This window comes from Salmo trutta, chromosome 22, assembly GCF_901001165.1.
Source record: "Salmo trutta chromosome 22, fSalTru1.1, whole genome shotgun sequence".
In the NCBI taxonomy this organism is placed as follows: domain Eukaryota; kingdom Metazoa; phylum Chordata; class Actinopteri; order Salmoniformes; family Salmonidae; genus Salmo; species Salmo trutta.
Genome location: NC_042978.1, coordinates 15,538,106 through 15,559,232, shown reverse-complemented (window position 1 = coordinate 15,559,232; position 21,127 = coordinate 15,538,106). Strand labels below are relative to the sequence as shown.

General features: G+C 45.0%; 1 protein-coding gene across 1 annotated transcript in view; it reads left to right on the top strand.

Annotated features, from left to right (window-relative positions):
- Positions 1-21,127, top strand: part of LOC115158200 (neurocan core protein) — a gene marked incomplete in the record, with an annotated part of 194,590 nt that overhangs the window by 150,399 nt on the left and 23,064 nt on the right. The window contains 1 exon segment of the mRNA XM_029706855.1: positions 17,209-17,322. Within this exon segment, the coding sequence (XP_029562715.1) occupies positions 17,209-17,322 (114 nt within the window).

Here is a 21,127-nt window from a genome sequence, read left to right as displayed (position 1 = left end):
GAGTGAAGTTTCAAATACATTTGTAATTACTAAATGTGTAAGGTGAATAGTATTTTAACATCACACTTTTTTTTGCACAAAACAACACATTTAATTAATCAAATATTTCATCAGTTGTCTTCCTCAAATGAAGCAGATGATGATGCAGTTTTCTGAGAGGGAGGGAGGGAATCTGATTTCATTGGTTCTCAACTCGCAGCTCAGACACTTCATTCCTGATAAATGTAGTAAGCCCTGAGTAAGCATGCCCCGGTGCGGGTTAGATCTGAAGGATTCGTTGACATAGAAATATACCTGGCTAACTTGTATGCATTACTCTGGACGTGTTATAGCCTTGTGTTACAGGGGTACATCAAAACAGGGAGCTAGGTGAGATTGAGTTTGAGTAACAACAGTTTAAATCAATCGGATTTTGAATGATTGAGTTACTACAGGTTTGTTTCTATGCCTGCACCCATGAACAAGCTTTTGAATCTACAGTATAAACTAAATAACAGAGTTGCTTTCTTTGATGTTCGCTAGTAGACATTATTTTATACAATAGGCCGGATCCACTTCCACCTATCAATGGTCCATTGATCTATCTATAGATTACAAGTCAGACAGCCTGTGGCAACAGCCCAGTGATTCTGTACATACATACTAGCACTTCCAGTTCCTCTGTTCACACTGATCCTCTCTATATCTACTCACCAGTCACCCTTCCCCTCCCCCATACACATCCATCAGCCCAGGGCACACACTCACACACATGCACGGACGCACGGACGCACACTCACACTTGCACAGACTCACTCACACTTACACAGACACACACACACACACACACACACACACACTAGAGCTGTCAACAGCTCAACAGCAGCTATTGAGCCGACATTCGGTTTGGACAAGCAGTTGTTCACCAGAAAAATATCCATTTAGGTGTGAGAGGAGGGAAGCATCAATGGTTTGGCGAGACCTAATAGCAGTCAATCATCTGAGGTCCAGAACTCTGACCACTTTAGGGCTGATTTCTGATCCAGACTGGTTCTTTGTCCCGTTACTATAGCTGGAGAATACAGTATGATATATAGTGTGTGTGTGTTGGGAAGGGACCGTAAGTAAGCATTTCACTGTTAGTCTACACCTGTTGTTTACAACGCATGCAACGAATCCAATTTGATTTGATGATAATACCCAGGGTTGGGATCAATTCCATTTCATTCAGTCAGTCAATTCAATGGAGTGAAGGGATGAACTAATGTTCCAATTCACGAAATGAAAAGCGTCATTTATTTTCAATAAGGATTTTTTCAGTTCTTGAATTGGAACTTGAAATGGAATTGACCCTGGACAAGATCTGAGACAAGACCTCCTGGTCTACTCTCTCCCACTCCCTGTACTCCTGTCCTAAACACATGTCTACCTGATCTCCTGTCCTAAACGCATGTCTCTCTGTACTCCTGTCCTAAACACATGTCTCCCTGTACTTCTGTCCTAAACACATGTCTCTCTGTACTCCTGTCCTAAACGCATGTCTCTCTGTACTCCTGTCCTAAACACATGTCTCCCTGTACTTCTGTCCTAAACACATGTCTCTCTGTACTCCTGTCCTAAACGCATGTCTCTCTGTACTCCTGTCCTAAACGCATGTCTCCCTGTACTTCTGTCCTAAACACATGTCTCTCTGTACTCCTGTCCTAAACACATGTCTCCCTGTACTCCTGTCCTAAACACATATCTCCCTGTACTTCTGTCCTAAACGAATGTCTCTCTGAACACCTGTCCTAAACACATGTCTCCCTGTACTCATGTCCTAAACACATGTCTCCCTGTACTCATGTCCTAAACACATGTCTCCCTGTACTCCTGTCCTAAACGCATGTTTCTCTGTCCTCCTGTCCTAAACGCATGTCTCCCTTTACTCCTGTCCTAAACACGTCTCCCTGTGTTCCTGTCCTAAACGCATGTCTCCCTGTACTCCTGTCCTAAACGCATGTCTCCCTGTACTCCTGTCCTAAACGCATGTCTCTCTGTATTCCTGTCCTAAACGCATGTCTCCCTGTACTCCTGTACTAAATGCATGTCTCTCTGTTTCCTGTCCTAAATGCATGTCTCTCTGTTTCCTGTCCTAAACGCTTGTCTCTCTGTTTCCTGTCCTAAACGCATGTCTCTCTGTTTCCTGTCCTAAACGCATGTCTCCCTGTACTCCTGTACTAAACGCATATCTCCCTGTACTCCTGTCCTAAACACATGCCTCCCTGTATTCCTGTCCTAAACGCATGTCTCTCTGTTTCCTGTCCTAAACACATGCCTCCCTGTTTTCCTGTCCTAAACGCATGTCTCTCTGTTTCCTGTCCTAAACACATTTTTCAGATATTTCCAAGTTCATAGACCCTTTTCTTAACACCGTTTGATCAGGGAAATGTGTTGGCATTTAGTTTCCCGCCCTGAGTCCTTTCCTGATCTGTGTTATGACTTAACAAGCTTTCAGACTCCCATATTGACGGCAGCTGAGTTACCATACCATGACAGCAGGTGTTCGTGTTTGTTTGTGTGTGTACCTCGTTGTGCACGCCTAAGCTTACCTTCTCTGTTTCACCACACACTCAGCGGCTGTAAGTTTTGTTAGTGAAGTGTTGAATAGAGCCTTGTTATGCTCAGCTGAATCATAAGGCCATTAACAAGGACCTGCTGAGTGTAAATAATCCCATTCGGAGAAGCAGGTCTCTCTTTCTCTCTCTCTCTTTCTCTCTCTTCTCTCCCTCTTTTTCCATTTCTTTCACTCTCTCTCCCTCCTTCCTTCCCTGTCCCTCTCTCTCTTCCTCTCTCTCTCTCTCTCTCTCCCTCCTTCCTTCCCTGTCCCTCTCTCCCTTCCTCTCTCTCTCTCTCTCCCTCCGCCATGTCTTTTTTTGTCCTTCCCACCTCCCCTCTTACAATCCCACTTCTCTGTGCAATCCATATAGCATTTTTTGTTGAAAAGGCTAGACTATTCACATTTGCCAAAGCAATTACGGGAGAGACAATCAACAGCAACAAGACAATGCATGTTCCCCTGAAAGAGGGTAATTTATCCTTCAAATGTTAAATAGTAATAAAATATAGTCGGAGGAGACGGACGCCAATGAATTTCAATGCACTCTCTCAAACTGTCATGAGGTTGTGTTGGCAGACGGCTGCATTTTGGATCCTCTCAGGGTACTGTTTGCAGGCCTGTGGCATTTTAAGTGGGCTGCCAGTATCGCCCCGTCGCGGCCCGCCGCATAGTCGATACACTTCACAGAATTTTAAGTGGCAGAAACAATCCTTGAGAACAGCTTTGTAATGATCCTTTTAAGACGCTGACAAGTAAATTGTTATCATTAGGTGTCAAGGTCAACAAATGCAATCCAGAGATGTTGACTTGCTAAATGTGAAAGTGTTTTAGTTTTCATTCATGTGGCCGTATCAGTGTGAATGTTAACTGTGATGGGTGATGGTTTCTTTGTTGTGGATGAGGGGTTATTTCCTGAGGGGGTTGATTGCCTCTAGATTACCTAGATGGATGGTAGATACAGTAATGGCTTTCCTAGAACGGAGGTATAGTATAGTACTAGTGTCTGTGTTATGAATGGCCAACTGAGATAGATAGTGAAGTCGCTGTGAGAGAGAGAGGGAGAGAGGGAGTATGAATGGCCAACTGAGATAGATAGTGAAGTCACTGTGAGAGGGAGAGAGAGAGAGAGGGAGTATGAATGGCCAACTGAGATAGATAGTGAAGTCGCTGTGAGAGGGAGAGAGAGAGAGAGAGGGAGTATGAATGGCCAACTGAGATAGATAGTGAAGTCGCTGTGAGAGAGAGAGGGAGAGAGGGAGTATGAATGGCCAACTGAGATACATAGTGAAGTCACTGTGAGAGAGAGAGAGGGAGAGAGGGAGTATGAATGGCCAACTGAGATAGATAGTGAAGTCGCTGTGAGAGAGAGAGGGAGAGAGGGAGTATGAATGGCCAACTGAGATAGATAGTGAAGTCGCTGTGAGAGAGAGAGAGGGAGTATGAATGGCCAACTGAGATAGATAGTGAAGTCGCTGTGAGAGAGAGAGGGAGAGAGGGAGTATGAATGGCCAACTGAGATAGATAGTGAAGTCACTGTGAGAGAGAGAGAGGGAGAGAGGGAGTATGAATGGCCAACTGAGATAGATAGTGAAGTCACTGTGAGAGAGAGAGAGGGAGAGAGGGAGTATGAATGGCCAACTGAGATAGATAGTGAAGTCGCTGTGAGAGAGAGAGGGAGAGAGGGAGTATGAATGGCCAACTGAGATAGATAGTGAAGTCACTGTGAGAGGGAGAGAGAGAGAGAGGGAGTATGAATGGCCAACTGAGATAGATAGTGAAGTCGCTGTGAGAGGGAGAGAGAGAGGGAGAGAGGGAGTATGAATGGCCAACTGAGATAGATAGTGAAGTCACTGTGAGAGAGAGAGAGGGAGTATGAATGGCCAACTGAGATAGATAGTGAAGTCGCTGTGAGAGAGAGAGGGAGAGAGGGAGTATGAATGGCCAACTGAGATAGATAGTGAAGTCGCTGTGAGAGAGAGAGAGAGGGAGAGAGGGAGTATGAATGGCTAACTGAGATAGATAGTGAAGTCGCTGTGAGAGAGAGAGGGAGAGAGGGAGTATGAATGGCCAACTGAGATAGATAGTGAAGTCGCTGTGAGAGAGAGAGAGAGAGAGAGAGGGAGTATGAATGGCCAACTGAGATAGATAGTGAAGTCGCTGTGAGAGAGAGAGAGAGAGGGAGAGGGGGAGTATGAATTGCCAACTGAGATAGATAGTGAAGTCACTGTGAGAGAGAGAGAGGGAGTATGAATGGCCAACTGAGATAGATAGTGAAGTCGCTGTGAGAGAGAGAGAGAGAGGGAGAGAGGGAGTATGAATGGCCAACTGAGATAGATAGTGAAGTCACTGTGAGAGAGAGAGAGGGAGTATGAATGGCCAACTGAGATAGATAGTGAAGTCACTGTGAGAGAGAGAGAGAGGGAGTATGAATGGCCAACTGAGATAGATAGTGAAGTCGCTGTGAGAGAGAGAGGGAGAGAGGGAGTATGAATGGCCAACTGAGATAGATAGTGAAGTCGCTGTGAGAGAGGGAGAGAGGGAGAGAGGGAGTATGAATGGCCAACTGAGATAGATAGTGAAGTCGCTGTGAGAGAGAGAGGGAGAGAGGGAGTATGAATGGCCAACTGAGATAGATAGTGAAGTCGCTGTGAGAGAGAGAGAGAGGGAGAGAGGGAGTATGAATGGCTAACTGAGATAGATAGTGAAGTCGCTGTGAGAGAGAGAGGGAGAGAGGGAGTATGAATGGCCAACTGAGATAGATAGTGAAGTCGCTGTGAGAGAGAGAGAGAGAGAGAGAGAGGGAGTACGAATGGCCAACTGAGATAGATAGTGAAGTCGCTGTGTGTGTGAGAGAGAGAGAGAGAGAGAGAGAGAGAGAGAGAGAGAGAGAGAGAGAGAGAGAGAGAGAGAGAGAGAGAGAGAGAGAGAGAGATGGTGGATGAGAGGGAGAGAGGGAGGGAGAGAGAAATGGTGGATGAGAGGGAGCGAGAGAGAGTTACTGTATGTGAAATACTCTCCCTACTCTCCCCAGACCTCGGCCAATAATGAAGTGATGACATGGTCTCTGCACGGCGGTTGCGGTGCGCTGCGTCTGAGAAGTGTGTTGTGGTGGGGGAGTTTTATCCCTACTCTTTGGATGAATGGGGTTTCTGTGACTGCCATTGCTGCAAAGGGTGGGGGTTGGTGAGGGAGGATGTGTGTGTGTGTGTGTGTGTGTGTGTGTGTGTGTGTGTGTGTGTGTGTGTGTGTGTGTGTGTGTGTGTGTGTGTGTGTGTGTGTGTGTGTGTGTGTGTGTGTGTGTGTGTGTGTGTGTGTGTGTGTGTATGGTCGCTGCACCAGACACCCTCAATTAACTTCTCGCTACCCTAACTATCCCTGCATGGAAAATGGCGTCTGTCTGTCTTTGTCACATGACTTTACATTTTTCATCATTAAGACTTGAACTTGTAGAGTAGAGGGAGAGAGTGTGTGGATGAGAGAGAGATGGTAGAAGTTAAAATATAACCAAGGAACATTTTTAATGCCGGTCTCTCTGACTAAGAGAAAGTCTTTGGTCATGATATCGATCCTTTCTTCACCTCCTATATTAGATTCTAATCTGTGGACTCTGACTCTGAGCCCAGTGGAGAAACCTGCTGGGAATCATTGGCGTGAAGATGTTGATTGAGTCTGAGGTCTCATTTATAATAGAGGGAGCTGTTTACTTTTTATTTGGCTACCCGTTTACAAATTCCCCGGCTCGATTGAAAGCATAAATCTTGCCGCGGTGAAGTGGGGTTAAAATCCTTGTTGTAACAAAAGCCCACAAGGGGGCTAGAGGGGGTTGATGGAGAATAGATATCAGAAGTCCCACATTTCAGGCCAAGATTTACAGTTCTGTTGATGATGGCACATCCCCCTTTTACAAGCCAATCACAAGACAAAAAACTCCTCTTCCTTTTGCCTTTTACAACTCTGAGTGGCCATGATGGGGGCTAGGAGACAGAAAACAGACGCCTTCAGCAAATCAGCAGACTGTCTTGTGATCTGCATGTGTTACTAGTTCATTGACCAGCCAGGCTTTTGAAGTTGTAGAGTTGTATCGTAAGAGAGGACGAGTCGGAAGCTCTTTTTGCTCTTTCTAAAACAACACAAAGGACATTTAGGAAAGTTTTCTGGGCAATGTATCAAACTGAAAACTCATGACATTATTCTTCTCCTTTCCGATGTCATTAAGAGGGGTATCATGGGTATTTTGCTGTAACCTAGTGTGTAAATCACCCAAGGTGTGTTTGGTACATATATGCTACGTTTTCAATGTAGGGACTGTTAAACTGTATTTTGTGCTGAAGAAACATGCCGTGGACAATTATGAGGAAATCTCAGATTTATCACACTGGACCTAAAATGTGTTGAATTTATAGAACCAATGGAGTGGTTCTGTGACGCCCTGTCCAGCCATCAGAGCCCTTCCCCTGTGAGTATTCCTATACATTTCAGGACTTGCAAACAGACGAGTGATGAAGTTTCTGCGAGCTGCGGCCACGCCCGTTGGACGAAGAATCTCATCTCCTTGGAAACCAAACACCGATCGACAAAGACTTATCCTACCCAGACCGAAGAATCCTCCCAGAGGTCCTGCAGGAACGCGCTGTTTGCATTCGAGACTAACTGACTGAGTTCACAATACATCCCAGGCTGGGATCGGAGAAAGAACAAAAATTCGAATGGACTTTGTATCACAGGCGTCGTAGTGAACAGACCAAGGCGCAGTGTGTTGAGTGCTCATCTTTTTATTTTAAATGGAAGCACTTCACAAAGAAAAAAACCAAACGACAGCCAAACAGTTCTGTCAGGTATACAAACATACTAAACAGAAAGCAACCACCCACAAAACCCAAAGGAAAACAGGCTGCCTAAGTATGGCTTCCAATCAGAGACAACGAAAGACACCTGCCTCTGATTGGAAACCATACTCGGCCACACATGGAAAATGAAACATAGAAACAGAAAACTAGAACACATTCCCCTAGAAACAAACCAACCCCAAAACATACAAAAAAAACCTGCCACGCCCTGACCATACTACTATGGCAAAATGACCCTTTTCACTGGTCAGGACGTGACACTTTGCTTTCCTGGACTACAGGCAACATCAAAATTCAAGTAAATTGCCCCGTTATTCATTTCCTCTGAAAGTGAAACTCTGTGTGTATAAAGTGGTTAGTGCCCCTGCCCAGTCATGTGAAATCCACAGATTAGGGCTTAATGAATTTATTTAAATTGACTGATTTCCTTCGATGAACTGTAACTCTTTGAAATTCGAAATTGTTGCATGTTGCATTTAGATTTTTGTTCAGTTCCTGTATATTGTTGATAGTATCAACACTGTAATGGTTAATGATAACTACTCACATGATAACCCTTAATGGTGCCCCTCATGGACTTGCCAAGTCTGCTCTCTCTCCTCTCTCTCTCTCTCTGGCGATTTCATACCCATCTCATCTGGGCTGAGACTGTACATTTGTCAATGGAACACCGGCCCAGTTTGTGTGGCTTCTCTCCCTCTCCCTCACTCTCTCCCACTCTCGCTCTCTTCTCTGCCAGCTGATGAACGAACTTCACAAACCTCCAACCTGGTGCTCTCGGGGTCCTTGGGAACAGAGCATAGCAACACTGCCTGTGTTGTCCTGGGGAGGAAGCCAGAGAAGGCTGGGCAGCAGCCCCCCTCCACCGTCCACCACCTGCCCCGACTACAGTTTATGCCCAGTTAGCCAGCTGGGCTGGGTGGACACTGAGTGGCCACTGAATGGGCTCTTTGGCTGCTCTCTGCTCTCCCCTGTTATGTCTGCTGTGTCTGGAGCAGGAAGAGATGGAGGGGAGACACTCCAGAGGCCAGGCCCAGCAGTATGTTTATATTTCTGCTTTGTTATTGTTAAGAGTCGAATGCTGTACTGCATGGGCGTCAGATTGAGCTGAGCCAAGCCAAGTCTACTATGAAGGATTGTGCTATCACGGTACATTCTGCTCAGTGGTGGTCGGTGCCGTTTAAGATGAGGGATGATAATATTTTTTTTCATGAGCATGGGCTTATTTCTATTACAGTATATTGGATGACTGTCATTTATATTCCATTCACCCAGCTCAATGTAACATCGACAGGTTTTTCAACAGAATCGGCGCAATGAATACACCCCTGATCACACACACAGTTCACTTTCATAGCAGCCACATAAAAATACAAACGGCTCGTTGTATATATAATTCCTTCTCGCATCTATGCCCTCTCCTCCTCTCACCTTTTCCCTTCGCTTGTGGACTTCAGTGCACAACACATCAGCTGTCTGTGACAAAGCAAAAAAAACATTCCAAGCCAAACCTTCATATCATGACCGCTAACCACTACACACAGCCAGCATCTTTGTCATGTCATAGTCGACATATCTACTAGAACTAACGCATTAGTAAACCCACTACAATCATGCAGTGCAGAGTAGTCAGCAGCAAGCAGTTTAGCAGTTACACTGGCGGGCCTTGACTTGAAAGAGTTCCAGTGTTGGATAGCCATAGCATACTATGTTTGAACCAGATGTTTGAGTAGGCTAAACAAACTAGCTGTATTCGATGCTAGCTAAGAAAGTGAAAGTGAAAAAAAATATACTACGAAATATAGCTATATCTCTCTCTCTCTCTCTCTCTCTCTTGCTTCACCTTAATTTTGGAAGAAATTAATTTGTCTAAAACTTTTCAACTATTGCCTTTCTCTTTCTTTTAGTCAACTACTCACCACATTTTATGCACTGTAGTGCTAGCTAGCTGTAGCTTATGCTTTCAGTACTAAATTCATTCTCTGATCCTTTGTTTGGGTAAACAAAATGTCAGTTCATTTTGCAAGAGCTCTGATAGGTTGGAGGACGTCCTCCGGAAGTTGTCATAATTACTGTGTAAGTCAATAGTAAGAGAGTGAGAACCATGAGCCTCCTAGGTTTTGTATTGAAGTCAATATACCCAGAGGAGGACGGAAGCTAGCTGTCCTCCGGCTACATCATGATGCTACCCTACAGAGTGCTGTTGAGGCTACTGTTGACTTTCATTGCAAAATAGTGTGTTGTTATAAATTATTTGGTGACATATGAATATATTTAGTAGAGTTTTAACTGAAAGGATAACCTTTTCATGAAAAAGGAAATTCACTGAGGAGCCTCCACTGATTCTTCTGCATAGTCAGCTGAATGAATAAAGGCTGTAAGAGTAGTCTAGGTCTGGAAGACAAGTAGAGGCAGCCCATCCACATCACTCCGGCCAAATGCCCTGCCCACTAGCATTTCTTCTCTGCTATGAGTCTGGATTTGCTTTCCTGCCCGACGTCTTGTAGAATGCGAACACATTCTGACCATTCTGATTGCACATTCTGACCATTCTGATTGGTCCACAAAACCAATGGGTTGGGCCAGAACCGGCTTACACGAATAACGAATCACGTCATTGGCTTTGATACTCGTATTGGTTGTCGACGATCCAATCGCTGATGAATTTGTTTTGTACAACACCACTCATTTTGACGTGTGCACCAGAAACTTTTAGCATGACAGTTTCAGCAATCAATAGAGCAGCAGAATTGAATTCAGGATGAGTCATCACACAAGAGTATAGGAGGAAGGGATGAAGAAATCCTCTAAGGGACTGGTTCTCAAACCTCTCCACGGAGACACTTAAACATTTCACAGTTTTGTTTTCGCTCTGAACTAGCTCACCTGATTAATTTAAAGGCTTCAATATTAGTTGACACATTGAAGCAGGTGTGCTAGCTCTCGAATAGATCAAATACATGGAACAGCTGGGGGTTCCCGAGTAGAGGTTTGAGAAACACTGCTCTAGGGTGTCAAATAATGTATTATAATTAGGGTTGTCACTCTCAATGGGGATGAATGAGTGGCCGGCTTTCAACCCTTCGGTACTCGACAGTATCACACTTCCTGATTACAGGAGAACAATTGCAGGACCAAAGAACCCAGCTGGGAGCCATGCTATAGTCATTTTCCAAATTATTGGCACTCAACCTTCAAATCAAAATCAAATCGTTTGCGTTATTGGTCGGGTACACAGTTTAGTAGATGTTATGGCGGGTTCAAAGAAATGTTTATGTTTCTAGTTCCTATCAATCAATGCAGTAAATGTCAACAAGCACACAATAATACAAAATAAAATAAAGACATAAATAGTATGTAAACATTATTAAAGTAACCAGTGTTCAATGACTGGGTATACTGAACAAAAATATAAACGCATCATGCAACAATTTCAAAGACTTTACTGAGTTAAAGTTCATATAAGGAAATCAGTCAATTTAAATACATTTATTAGGCCCTAATCTATGGGTTTCACATGACTGGGAATACAGATATGCATCTGTTGGTCACAGATACCTTTAAAAAAGGTAGGGTCGTAGATCAGACAACCAGTCAGTATCTGGTGTGACCACCATTTGCCTCATGCAGCGTGACACATCTCCTTCACATAGAATTGATACGGCTGTTGATTGTGGCCTGTGGAATGTTGTCCCACTCCTCATTAATGGCTGTGCAAAGTTGCTGAATATTGGCTGGAACTGGAACACACTGTCGTACACGTTGATCAATAGCATCCCAAACATGCTCAATGGGTGACATGTCTAGTGAGTATACAGGCCATGGAGGAACTGGGACATTTTCAGCTTCCAGGTATTGTGTACAGATCCTTGCAACATGAGGAAGTGCATTATCATGCTGAAACATGAGGTGATGGCGGTGGATGAATGGAACAACAATGGGCCTCATGATCTCGTCACGGTATCTCTGTACATTCAAATTGCCATTGTGCAATTGTGTTCATTGTCCGTAGTTTATGCCTGCCCATACCATAACCCACCGCCACCATGGGGCAAACTGTTCACAACATTGACATCAGCAAACCGCTCACCCACACAACGCCATAAACCTGGTTCGCGGTTGTGAGGCCAGTTGGACGTACTGACAAATTCTCTAAAACAACGTTGGCACGACAATGGGTTTCTTATGGTAGAGAAATTAACATTCAGTTCTCTGGCAACAGCTCTGGTGGACATTCCTACAGTCAGCATGTCAATTGCACGCTCCCTCAAAACTTGAAACATCTGTGGCATTGTGTTGTGACAAAACTGTATATTTTAGAGTGACCTTTTATTGTCCCCAGCACAAGGTGCACCTGTGTAATGATCATTGTCCCCAGCACAAGGTGCACCTGTGTAATGATCAATACTGCCCCCTAGCTCTACGGGCTAGGGGGCAGTATTGAGAATTTTGGAAAAAAATATGTGCGCATTTTTAACTGCCTCCTACACCAACTCAGAAGCTAGAATATGCATATTATTGTTTAGGTTTGGATAGAAAACACTCTGAATTTTCTAAAACAGTTTGAATGGTGTCTGTAAGTATAACAAAACTCATATTGCAGGCAAAAACCTGTGAAAAATAGATTTAAAAAAAATGAGAATTTTGTGACTGTACTATTTAGTGTCATTGTTTTAAAGATACCACAGTGAGAAAGGATTCAGTTCGCAACTCCTACGGCTTCCACTAGATGTCAACGATCTTTAGAAAGTTGTTGGAAGCATCTGTCATGAATACAGACCGAATTAGAAAGCTTACAAGTTGACACGTCATCACTTCATTTTTTGCGCCTGCGCATGAATCTGAGAAGAGTGTCTTTGTCATTATCAGTTTATTCTAGACACTTGATAGGTTGTGTGAAAATATTACTGATGTTTACTGATGTTTCACGTTAAAAATGGACCAAAAGATTAATGCTAAACAACGTTTGACATGTTTAAACAAACGTAAATAGATTATTTACTAGGTTTTCTTTAGCTTTTCGACGTGACTTTACACTGCCCACCTCATTTTGTGGGAGCCTACTGAACGCTAACTATTTGGACATAAATTATGAACTTTGTCAAAAGAAACCACATTTGTTCTGGACCTGGGATCTCTGGCAGCGCCTTCTGATGGAGATAATCAAAGGTAAGGGGATATTTAGAATGTTATTATCGATATTAGATGATGCTAATGCTAACGGTATAGCTTAGCTTAGCATATAGCTTATTGTTGTTAGCATAGTACCCAGTTTATGCAAAATGTGATTTCCCAGTAAAGTTATTTTGAGATCTGGCCATTCGGTAGCAATTACGAGATGATAATATATTATTCTTTGAATGACAATATTATAATTTACCAATGTTTTCGAATAGTAATTCCGTGATTTGTAATGCTGGATTCACTGGGTGCATTCGAGCCGAAAAAAATTCTGAATTTCACCGCGACTGTAAATGCTGTTTTTGGATATAAATATGAACTTGATGGAACTAAAAATGCATGTATTGTATAACATAATGTCCTATGAGTGTCATCTGATGCAGATTGTCAAAGGTAAGTGCATAATTCTAGCTAGTTTTCTGTCTGTTGATGCCCTTTTTTGAATTGGCTAAACATTACAGCTATTGTCAATGTACTCTCCTCACATAACCTAACTTTATGCATTCTCCGTAATGCCTCTGAAAATCGGACAGCGTGGTTAGATTTAGGAGATATATCTTTCAAATGGAGGAAAATAGTTGATTATTTGATTATTTGAAATAATTACTCTTGCAGTTTTGAATTCCCCGCCATGGTCACATGACAATGAATCCCAATACCGGGATTAGATCCTGCCCCCTGGCCTCAACAGGTTTTAATCAGCTTCTTGATATTCCACACCTGTCAGATGGATGGATTATCTTGGCAAATGAGAAATGTTCACTTACAGGGATGTAAACATTTCTGGGATCTCAGCTCATGAACCATGGGACCAACACTTTACATGTTGTGTTTATATTTTTGTACAGTGTACATAGGGCTGCAGTCCCTAAGTTGCAGGGTAGAGTATCCGGTGGTAGCCGGTTATTGACGGTGACTGAGAGGCAGAGTAGAGTACTGGGCAGACTACTAGGCGAAGGCGATCTAGTGGTGACTGTTTAACAGATGGTAGCTGGATGAACAGGCAGTGGCTCGTGTGGCTGAACTCCTTGATAATCTCCTTGGCCTTCCTGTAGATGTCCTGGAGGGCAGGTAGTGTGCCCCCGATGCGTTGGACTGACTGTGCCAGCTCTGAGGCAGCAGACTATGCAATTGCCGTAGCAGGCGGTGATACAGCTGTTGCACCTTCACCACGCTGTCGGTGTGAAGGGACCATTTCAGGACCTCAGTGATGTGCACACAGAGGAACTTGAAGCTTCTGATCCTCTCCACTGCAGCCCCTTCGATGTGGAAGGGGGCGTGCTCTCTCTGCTGTCTCCTGTAGTCTACGATCAGCTACTTCGCTTTGTTGACATTGAGGGAGAGGTTACTTTCCTGGCACAACTCCACCAAGACACTCACCTCCTCTCTGTAGGATGTCTCGTCGCTGTCGGTAATCAGGCCTACCACTGTTGGTAATCAGGCCTACCACAAACTTGATGATTGAGTTGGAGATGTTCATGGGTGAACAGAGAGTAAAGAAGGGGGCTGAGCATGCATCCCTATGGGGCCACCGTGTTGAGAATCAGTATGGCGGAGGTGTTGTTCACTATCTTCACCACCTTGGGTCGGCCGGTCAGGAAATCCAGGATCCAGTTGCACAAAGAGGGGTTCAGACTCAGGTCCCTGAGCTTAGATGAGCTTGAAGGGCACTATGATGTTGAAGGCTGAGCTGTAGTCGATGAACAGCATTCCTACATAGGTATTCCTCTTGTCCAGGTGGGATAGGGCAGTGTGGAGTGCGATTGAGATTGTGTCATCTGTGGATCTGTTGGGAAGGTATGCAAATTGGACTGGGTCTAGGGTTTCCGGCATGATGGTGTTGATGTGAGCCATGACCAGCCTTTCAAAGCACTTCATGGCTACCGACGTAAGTGCTACGGGGCGGTAATCATTTAGGCAATTTACCTTCACTTTCTTGGGCACAGGGACTATGGTGGTCTGTTTGAAACATGTAGGTATTACAGACTCGGCCAGAGAGAGGTTGAAAATGTCAGTGAAGACACTTGCCAATTGGTCCGCGCATGCTTTTAGTACATGTCCTGGTAATCTGTCTGGCCAAGCGGCTTTGTGAATGTTGACCTGTAGGTCTTGTGTGATCACACAGTCGTCCGGAACAGCTGGTGCGCTCATGCATGCTTCAGTGCTGCTTGCCTCAAAGCGAGCAGAAAAGGCATTTAACTCGTCTGGTAGGCTCGCGTCATTGGGCAGCTCGCGGCTGGGCAGCTCGCGGCTGGGCAGCTCGCGGCTGGGCAGCTCGCGGCTGGGTTTCCCGTTGTAGTCTGTAATATTTTTCAAGCCCTGCCACATCCGACGAGCATCAGAGCCGGTGTAGTAGGATTCAATCTTAGTCCTGTATTGACGCTTTGTCTGTTTGATGGTTCATCTGAGGGCAGAGCAGCATTTCTTATAAGTGTCCTGATTAGTGTCCCACTCCTTGAAAGCAGCAGCTCTAGCCTTTAACTCATAGCGGATGTTGCCTGTAAATCATGGCTTCTGCTTGGGGTATGTACGTTCAGACACTGCGGGGAGGACGTCGTCGATGCACTTATTGATGAAGCCGGTGACTGAGGTGCTGTACTCCTCAATGCCATTGGATGAATCCCGGAACATATATACAATGCTTGTAAGCAGGAATCAGTAGGATAGAATTATGGTCAGATTTTCCAAATGGAGGGCGATGGAGAGCTTTGCATGCATCTCTGTGTGTGGTAAAGGTGGTCTAGAGTTTTTTTTCTCCTCTGGTTGCACATGTGACATGCTGGTAGAAATGAGGTAAAACGGATTTAAGTTTGGCTGCATTAAAGTCCCCGGCCAATAGGAGTGCCACTTCTGGATGAGCATTTTCTTGTTTGATATTGGCCTTATACTGCTCGTTGAGTGCGGACTTAGTGCCTGAATCGGTTTATGGTGGTAAATAGACAGCTACGAATAATATAGATGAGAACTCTTTTGGTTGATAGTGGGGTCTACAGCTTATCATGAGGTATTCTACCTCAGGCGAGCAATATCTTGAGACTTCTTTAGTATTAGACATCGCGCACCAGTAGTTATTGACAAATAGACTCACACCCCCGCCCCTCGTCTTACCAGACGTAGCTGCTCTGTCCTGCTGATGCACGGAGAAGCCAGCCAGCTCTGTATTATCCGTGTCGTCGTTCAGCCACGTCTCGGTGAAACATAAGATATTACAGTTTTTAATGCTCCGTTGGTCGGATAGTCTTCATCGTAGATTGTCCAATTTTTTTCCCAATGATTGCACGTTGGCCAATAATACGGAGGGAAATGGTGCTTTCCCTACTTGTCGGCAAATTCTTACAAGGCACCCCACCCTCCTCCCCCTTTTCCTCTGTCTTTTCTTCACGCTGATGACAGGGATTTGGGCCTTGTCATGACAAAGCAGTATATCCTTCGCATCAGACTCATTAAAGAAAATATCTTCGTCCAGTTTGAGGTGAGTAATCACTGTTCTTATGTCCAGAAGCTCTTTTCGGTCATAAGAGAAGGTAGCAGTAACATTATGTACAAAATTAGTTACAAACAATGTGAAAAAACAAACAAAATAACACGGTTGGTTAGGAGCCCGTAAAACTGCAGCCATCCCCTCCGGCTCCATTATATATCAATGAGAACTCTTACAGACTCTAAGAACCATAAAAAGCGTGATCGCTGTTTTACCACATACCCGTCTCCTTCCCCCTCGCCCGGGCCCCCAAGATACACTCAGATGTTCTGAGGGCGAAGGATGCTGGGACACCAGCTGTGGATTTAATGATTTTGCCCCCAGGCCTCAGATCAGAAGTGAGAGAAATATAATTCTGTCTCTACATAGAGAGGAGAGCCATGACCTCAAAACACCTCCGCAAAGTGTGCGTGTGTGTGTGTGCGTGTGCTTGCGTGCGTGCATGCGTACGTGCGTGCGTAAGTGCGCATGCTTTCCTGTTAAACTGAGTTTTTTTTATCTGTATCATAGGCACCTGCAGCAATTTTGCATAAATACAGTACTGTATGTGTCACTACAAATCTATACATATTCATTCTAGCATGATTGCGTGGGTGTAAATATCTAAATATCAAACAAATCCAACATCAAACTGCCTCCTCCCTGGATGCTCGCCTGTGGAGCCTAGAACCTGTCCAGGTTTGACAGCAGAGTGTAAAGCACATCCTGCATGCGCATCACAATTAGCATCAAGCGCTCCACTGCTCCTCCACCCACTTATTGATGGACTGCTGAATCAATGCTTTTAATTACAACTCATCTAAAGAGCTCAGATCTCTCCGAAAAGTTAGATCTCTGTTGGTTCTCTGGTCGGATGGGTAAGTGATAGTGGCAGGCAATTTGTGCCATGTCCTGTGACTCCGGTGTTGTAACTGATCCTGTCTCCTTGTGTATCCTTGTCTCCTAGTGTCTCCTTGGTCGTATTCATTAGGACATGCAACGCTTTAAAACGTTTTAAAACAGAAAACGAAAATTAACATTTCTTATTATATAAGCCCAGGTGGTCGCTCCCTGTTTCAGTCTGTTGTCTTTAGTTTGGTGCCTAATGAGCACGTCCCTTGTGTCTCCTTTTTACCTGACAGACATCGACGACTGCCAGTCCAACCCGTGTCAGAACGGAGGCACCTGCATCGATGAGATCAACTCCTTTGTGTGCCTGTGTCTGCCCAGCTACGGTGGAGCCGCGTGTGAGAAAGGTAACGTTGTATCACGTAACACCTCTGTCGTTAACCCACATCCCCGGGGAAAGGAGGAAGTGGTTGAAATGTATCAGTGCAGAAGCTTATGACAGAACACCTGCTCTCAGCTGGAGCCCCTCAAAGAGGAAGATTCCCTAGTGGGTATGAATGCAGCTACACCACTTCAAAAATTATAAACGTTTTTTTGCGCTTCCATTACATGAAAGCAAGTCACATAGCCCTCAAACAGAATTGTCTGACAATCACAATACTAGATGGAGGTTTATTTGAAGCACTGAGAGAAATACAGAGTGAGAGTGGGAAAGGAGAGGGGGAGAGTAGGAAGGCTAGAGATGGACAAGGTGTGTGGAAAGAGGAATGGGGCCCAGAGAGAGGGTCCGTAGCCCCTCCATTCCGAGCCCTACGCCACGTACCCCTGCCACAACCACAGCACTCATACAGATGAGATATTGAAGAGGCTATGGACCCTGGCTTCTCCCTTCACATGTGATCTCACTCGCTCACTCGCTCACTCACTCACTCACTCACTCACTCACTCACTCACTCACTCACTCACTCACTCACTCACTCACTGCTCTGATTCTGGGGTTTTTCCTCAATGTGCCTGTGTCTGCCCAGCTACGGTGGAGCCGCGTGTGAGAAAGGTAACATTGTATCACGTAACACCTCTGTCGTTAACCCACATCCCCGGGGAAAGGAGGAAGTGGTTGAAATGTATCAGTGCAGAAGCTTATGACAGAACACCTGCTCTCAGCTGGAGCCCCTCAAGGAGGAAGATTCCCTAGTGGGTATGAATGCAGCTACACCACTTCAAAAATTAAACGTTTTTTTGCGCTTCCATTACATGAAAGAAAGTCTAGGAAAGATAGCCAGCCACATAGCCCTCAAACAGAATTGTCTGGTAATCACAATACTTTAGAAGGTGGTTTCTTTGAAGCACTGACAGAAAGACAGAGTGATAAAGGAAAGAGATAAGGTGAGAAAAAATATAAATAAATCATAAGGTAGGGAGAATAAGCTATACAGTTGGTCCGTAAATAGACCTGGACAGTGGACTAATGCATATTTGCCACAGTAGAAGCCCAACCTCTGGTGACTGTATCCTAGCAGCCCAGCTCTCTCTTCCTGCAGAGCTCTTTCAGGGTAATGGGCCATTACAGATCTAACTGCAGAGAGAGAGGGAAAGAAAGAAAGAAAGAAAGAAAGAAAGAAAGAAAGAAAGAAAGGAGGAGGAAAGTTAAAGATGGGCAAGAGGAAGGAGGATGGGGCCCAGAGAGAGAGAGAGATGTGTGTGTGCACGCATGTGTGTGTGTGAGATGTGTGTGTGTGTAACCTAGTCAGTTACGTGTGTGTGGAGCTGGACTGACAAGTGCCAGTGAGGCGTAGAGGGTTGAGGCTCAGTGAGTGTGTGTGTGATTGCTCTGCTAGAGCGAGACTGGCCTCTTCACCAGGACCTCCCCTCCAATCAGAGCCCTACGCCACGTGCCCCTCACCAGCCTGCCTGCCACACCAGAGCACTCATACAGATGAGCTATTGAAGAGGTGATGGACCCTGGCATACACACACACTCTCTCGCTCTCTCTCTCTCTCTCTCTCTCTCTCTCTCTCTCTCTCTGTCTCTCTCTCACACACACACACTGCTCTGACTCTGGGTGTTTACCTCATTGTGCAGCGAGGACCCTGCTGTGTAACTATCGTCATGGTTGACTTGGAGCAGCAGGCTTGAGAGGAGAGGAGAGGAGAGCGGAGAGGAGGGGAGAGGAGGGGAGAGGAGAGGAGAGGCTGCCATCCCTCTCTCGCCGCTTAATAAGACCACATATAAATGATTCAACCCTGAAGAGAGGAGATCGCAGCCCTCTCCTATTGAATGTCATTTATAAGGAAAACCTTGAACCATGAGCATGGAACTAAGGGGACGAGAACTCTAACAGATACTTTACGATACTATAAAGAAGGCGCTAACGTTCTATAATGAAGTACTCAACAATACTAAAAGGATCGTTTATAGTATTGCCTCTTTTGAGATGGTAATATCCCCTTTAAAAATGTAAGGCAATCAATCTCTCTTTCACTGAAGTGCCTTAGCCTAACTACCCCTATCAAGTTCATGTTCAGCCATGTCATTCTTCCCTGTAATACGATCCAAGGCCTGCTGCCTGTCCTCATCCGTTCATCCCAGCTCCTCTGGTCCTTTGATGCTCCTGCTTCCCTCCCTCCTCCTCCCCCTCTTCCAGGTCTTCCAGACAGTTTCCATGGAGACCACCGCAGGGAGTCATATAGATTCCTCCAAACTCGTTGTCCAATGACCATGTCACATCGCCGTGCAGTGCACAGCCCATCACAGACAGGAGAGAGGGGAGAGAGACTGTTCGTTGTACCTGTACTATACTCCACTGTATATACACTACATGACCAAAGTATGTGGACACCTGCTCGTCAAACATCTCATTCCAAAATCATGGGCATTAATATGGAGTTGCTACCCCCTTTTCTGCTATAACAGCCTCCACTCTTCTGGGAAGGAATTCTACTAGATGTTTGAACATTGCTGCAGGGATTTGCTTCCATTCAGCCACGAGCATTAGTGAGGTCAGCACTGATGTTGGGACAGGCCTGGCTCGCAGTCTGTGTTCCAATTCATCCCAAAGGTGTCCGATGGGGTTGAGGTCAGGGCTCTGTGCAAGCCAGTCAAGTTCTTTCACACTGATCTCGACAAACCAATTCTGTGTGGACCTCACTTTGTGCACAGGGGCATTGTTATGCTGAAACAGGAAAGGGCCTTCCCTAAACTGTTGCCACAAAGTTGAAAGCACAGAATCATCTAGAACGTAGTTTTATGCTATAGCGTTAAGATTTCTCTTCACTGGAACTGAAAAACAGCCCAGGACATTATTCCTCCTCCACCATACTTTACAGTTGGCACTATGCATTCGTTCTCCTGGCATCTGCCAAACCCAGATTTGTTTGTTGGACTGCCAGATGGTGAAGTGTGATTCATCACTCCAGAGAAAGTGTTTCCACTGCTCCAATAGCGGTGAACTTTCACCACTCCAGCCAACGCTTGGCATTGCTTATGGTGATCTTAGGCTTATGTGCGGCTGCTCGGCCATGGAAACCCATTTCATGAAGCTCCCGATGAACAGTTCTTGTGCTGACATTGTTTCCAGAGGCAGTTCGGAACTCTGTAGTGCTTCAGCACTCGGCAGTCCCGTTCTGTGAGCTTGTGTGGCCTGCCATTTCCACTTCACAATAACAGGACTTACAATTGACCGGGGCAACTCTAATAGGGCAGAAATTTGACAAATTTACTCATTGGAAAGGTGGCATCCTATGACAGTGCCACGTTGAAAGTCACTGAGCTCTTTAGTAAGGCCATTCTACTGACAATGTTTGTCTGTGGAGATTGCATGGCTGTGTGCTTGATTTTATACACCTGTCAGTAACGGGTGTGGCTGAAATAGCCGAATCTACTAATTTTAAAGGGTGTCCAGACACTTTTGTATATATAGTGTAGCATATTGTAACATGGTGCTAGCCTTCCAAACTGAGTCCCCATTATCAGTTCATACTGCAGATTCTCTATGTCTGTCTTTCAGTCTCAGTCCCCCCTCTCACTCTCTCTCGCTCTCAATCTTTTTCTTTCTCTCTCTCCTCTCTTTCTTTCTCATCCTCACACCTTTTCATGTTTCCATCCTGAAGCAAAACCATTCCCACCCTTCTGTGTTTACTTCAAACCTCTCTCTCTCTCTCTCTCTCTCTCTCTCTCTCTCTCTCTCTCTCTCTCTCTCTCTCTCTCTCTCT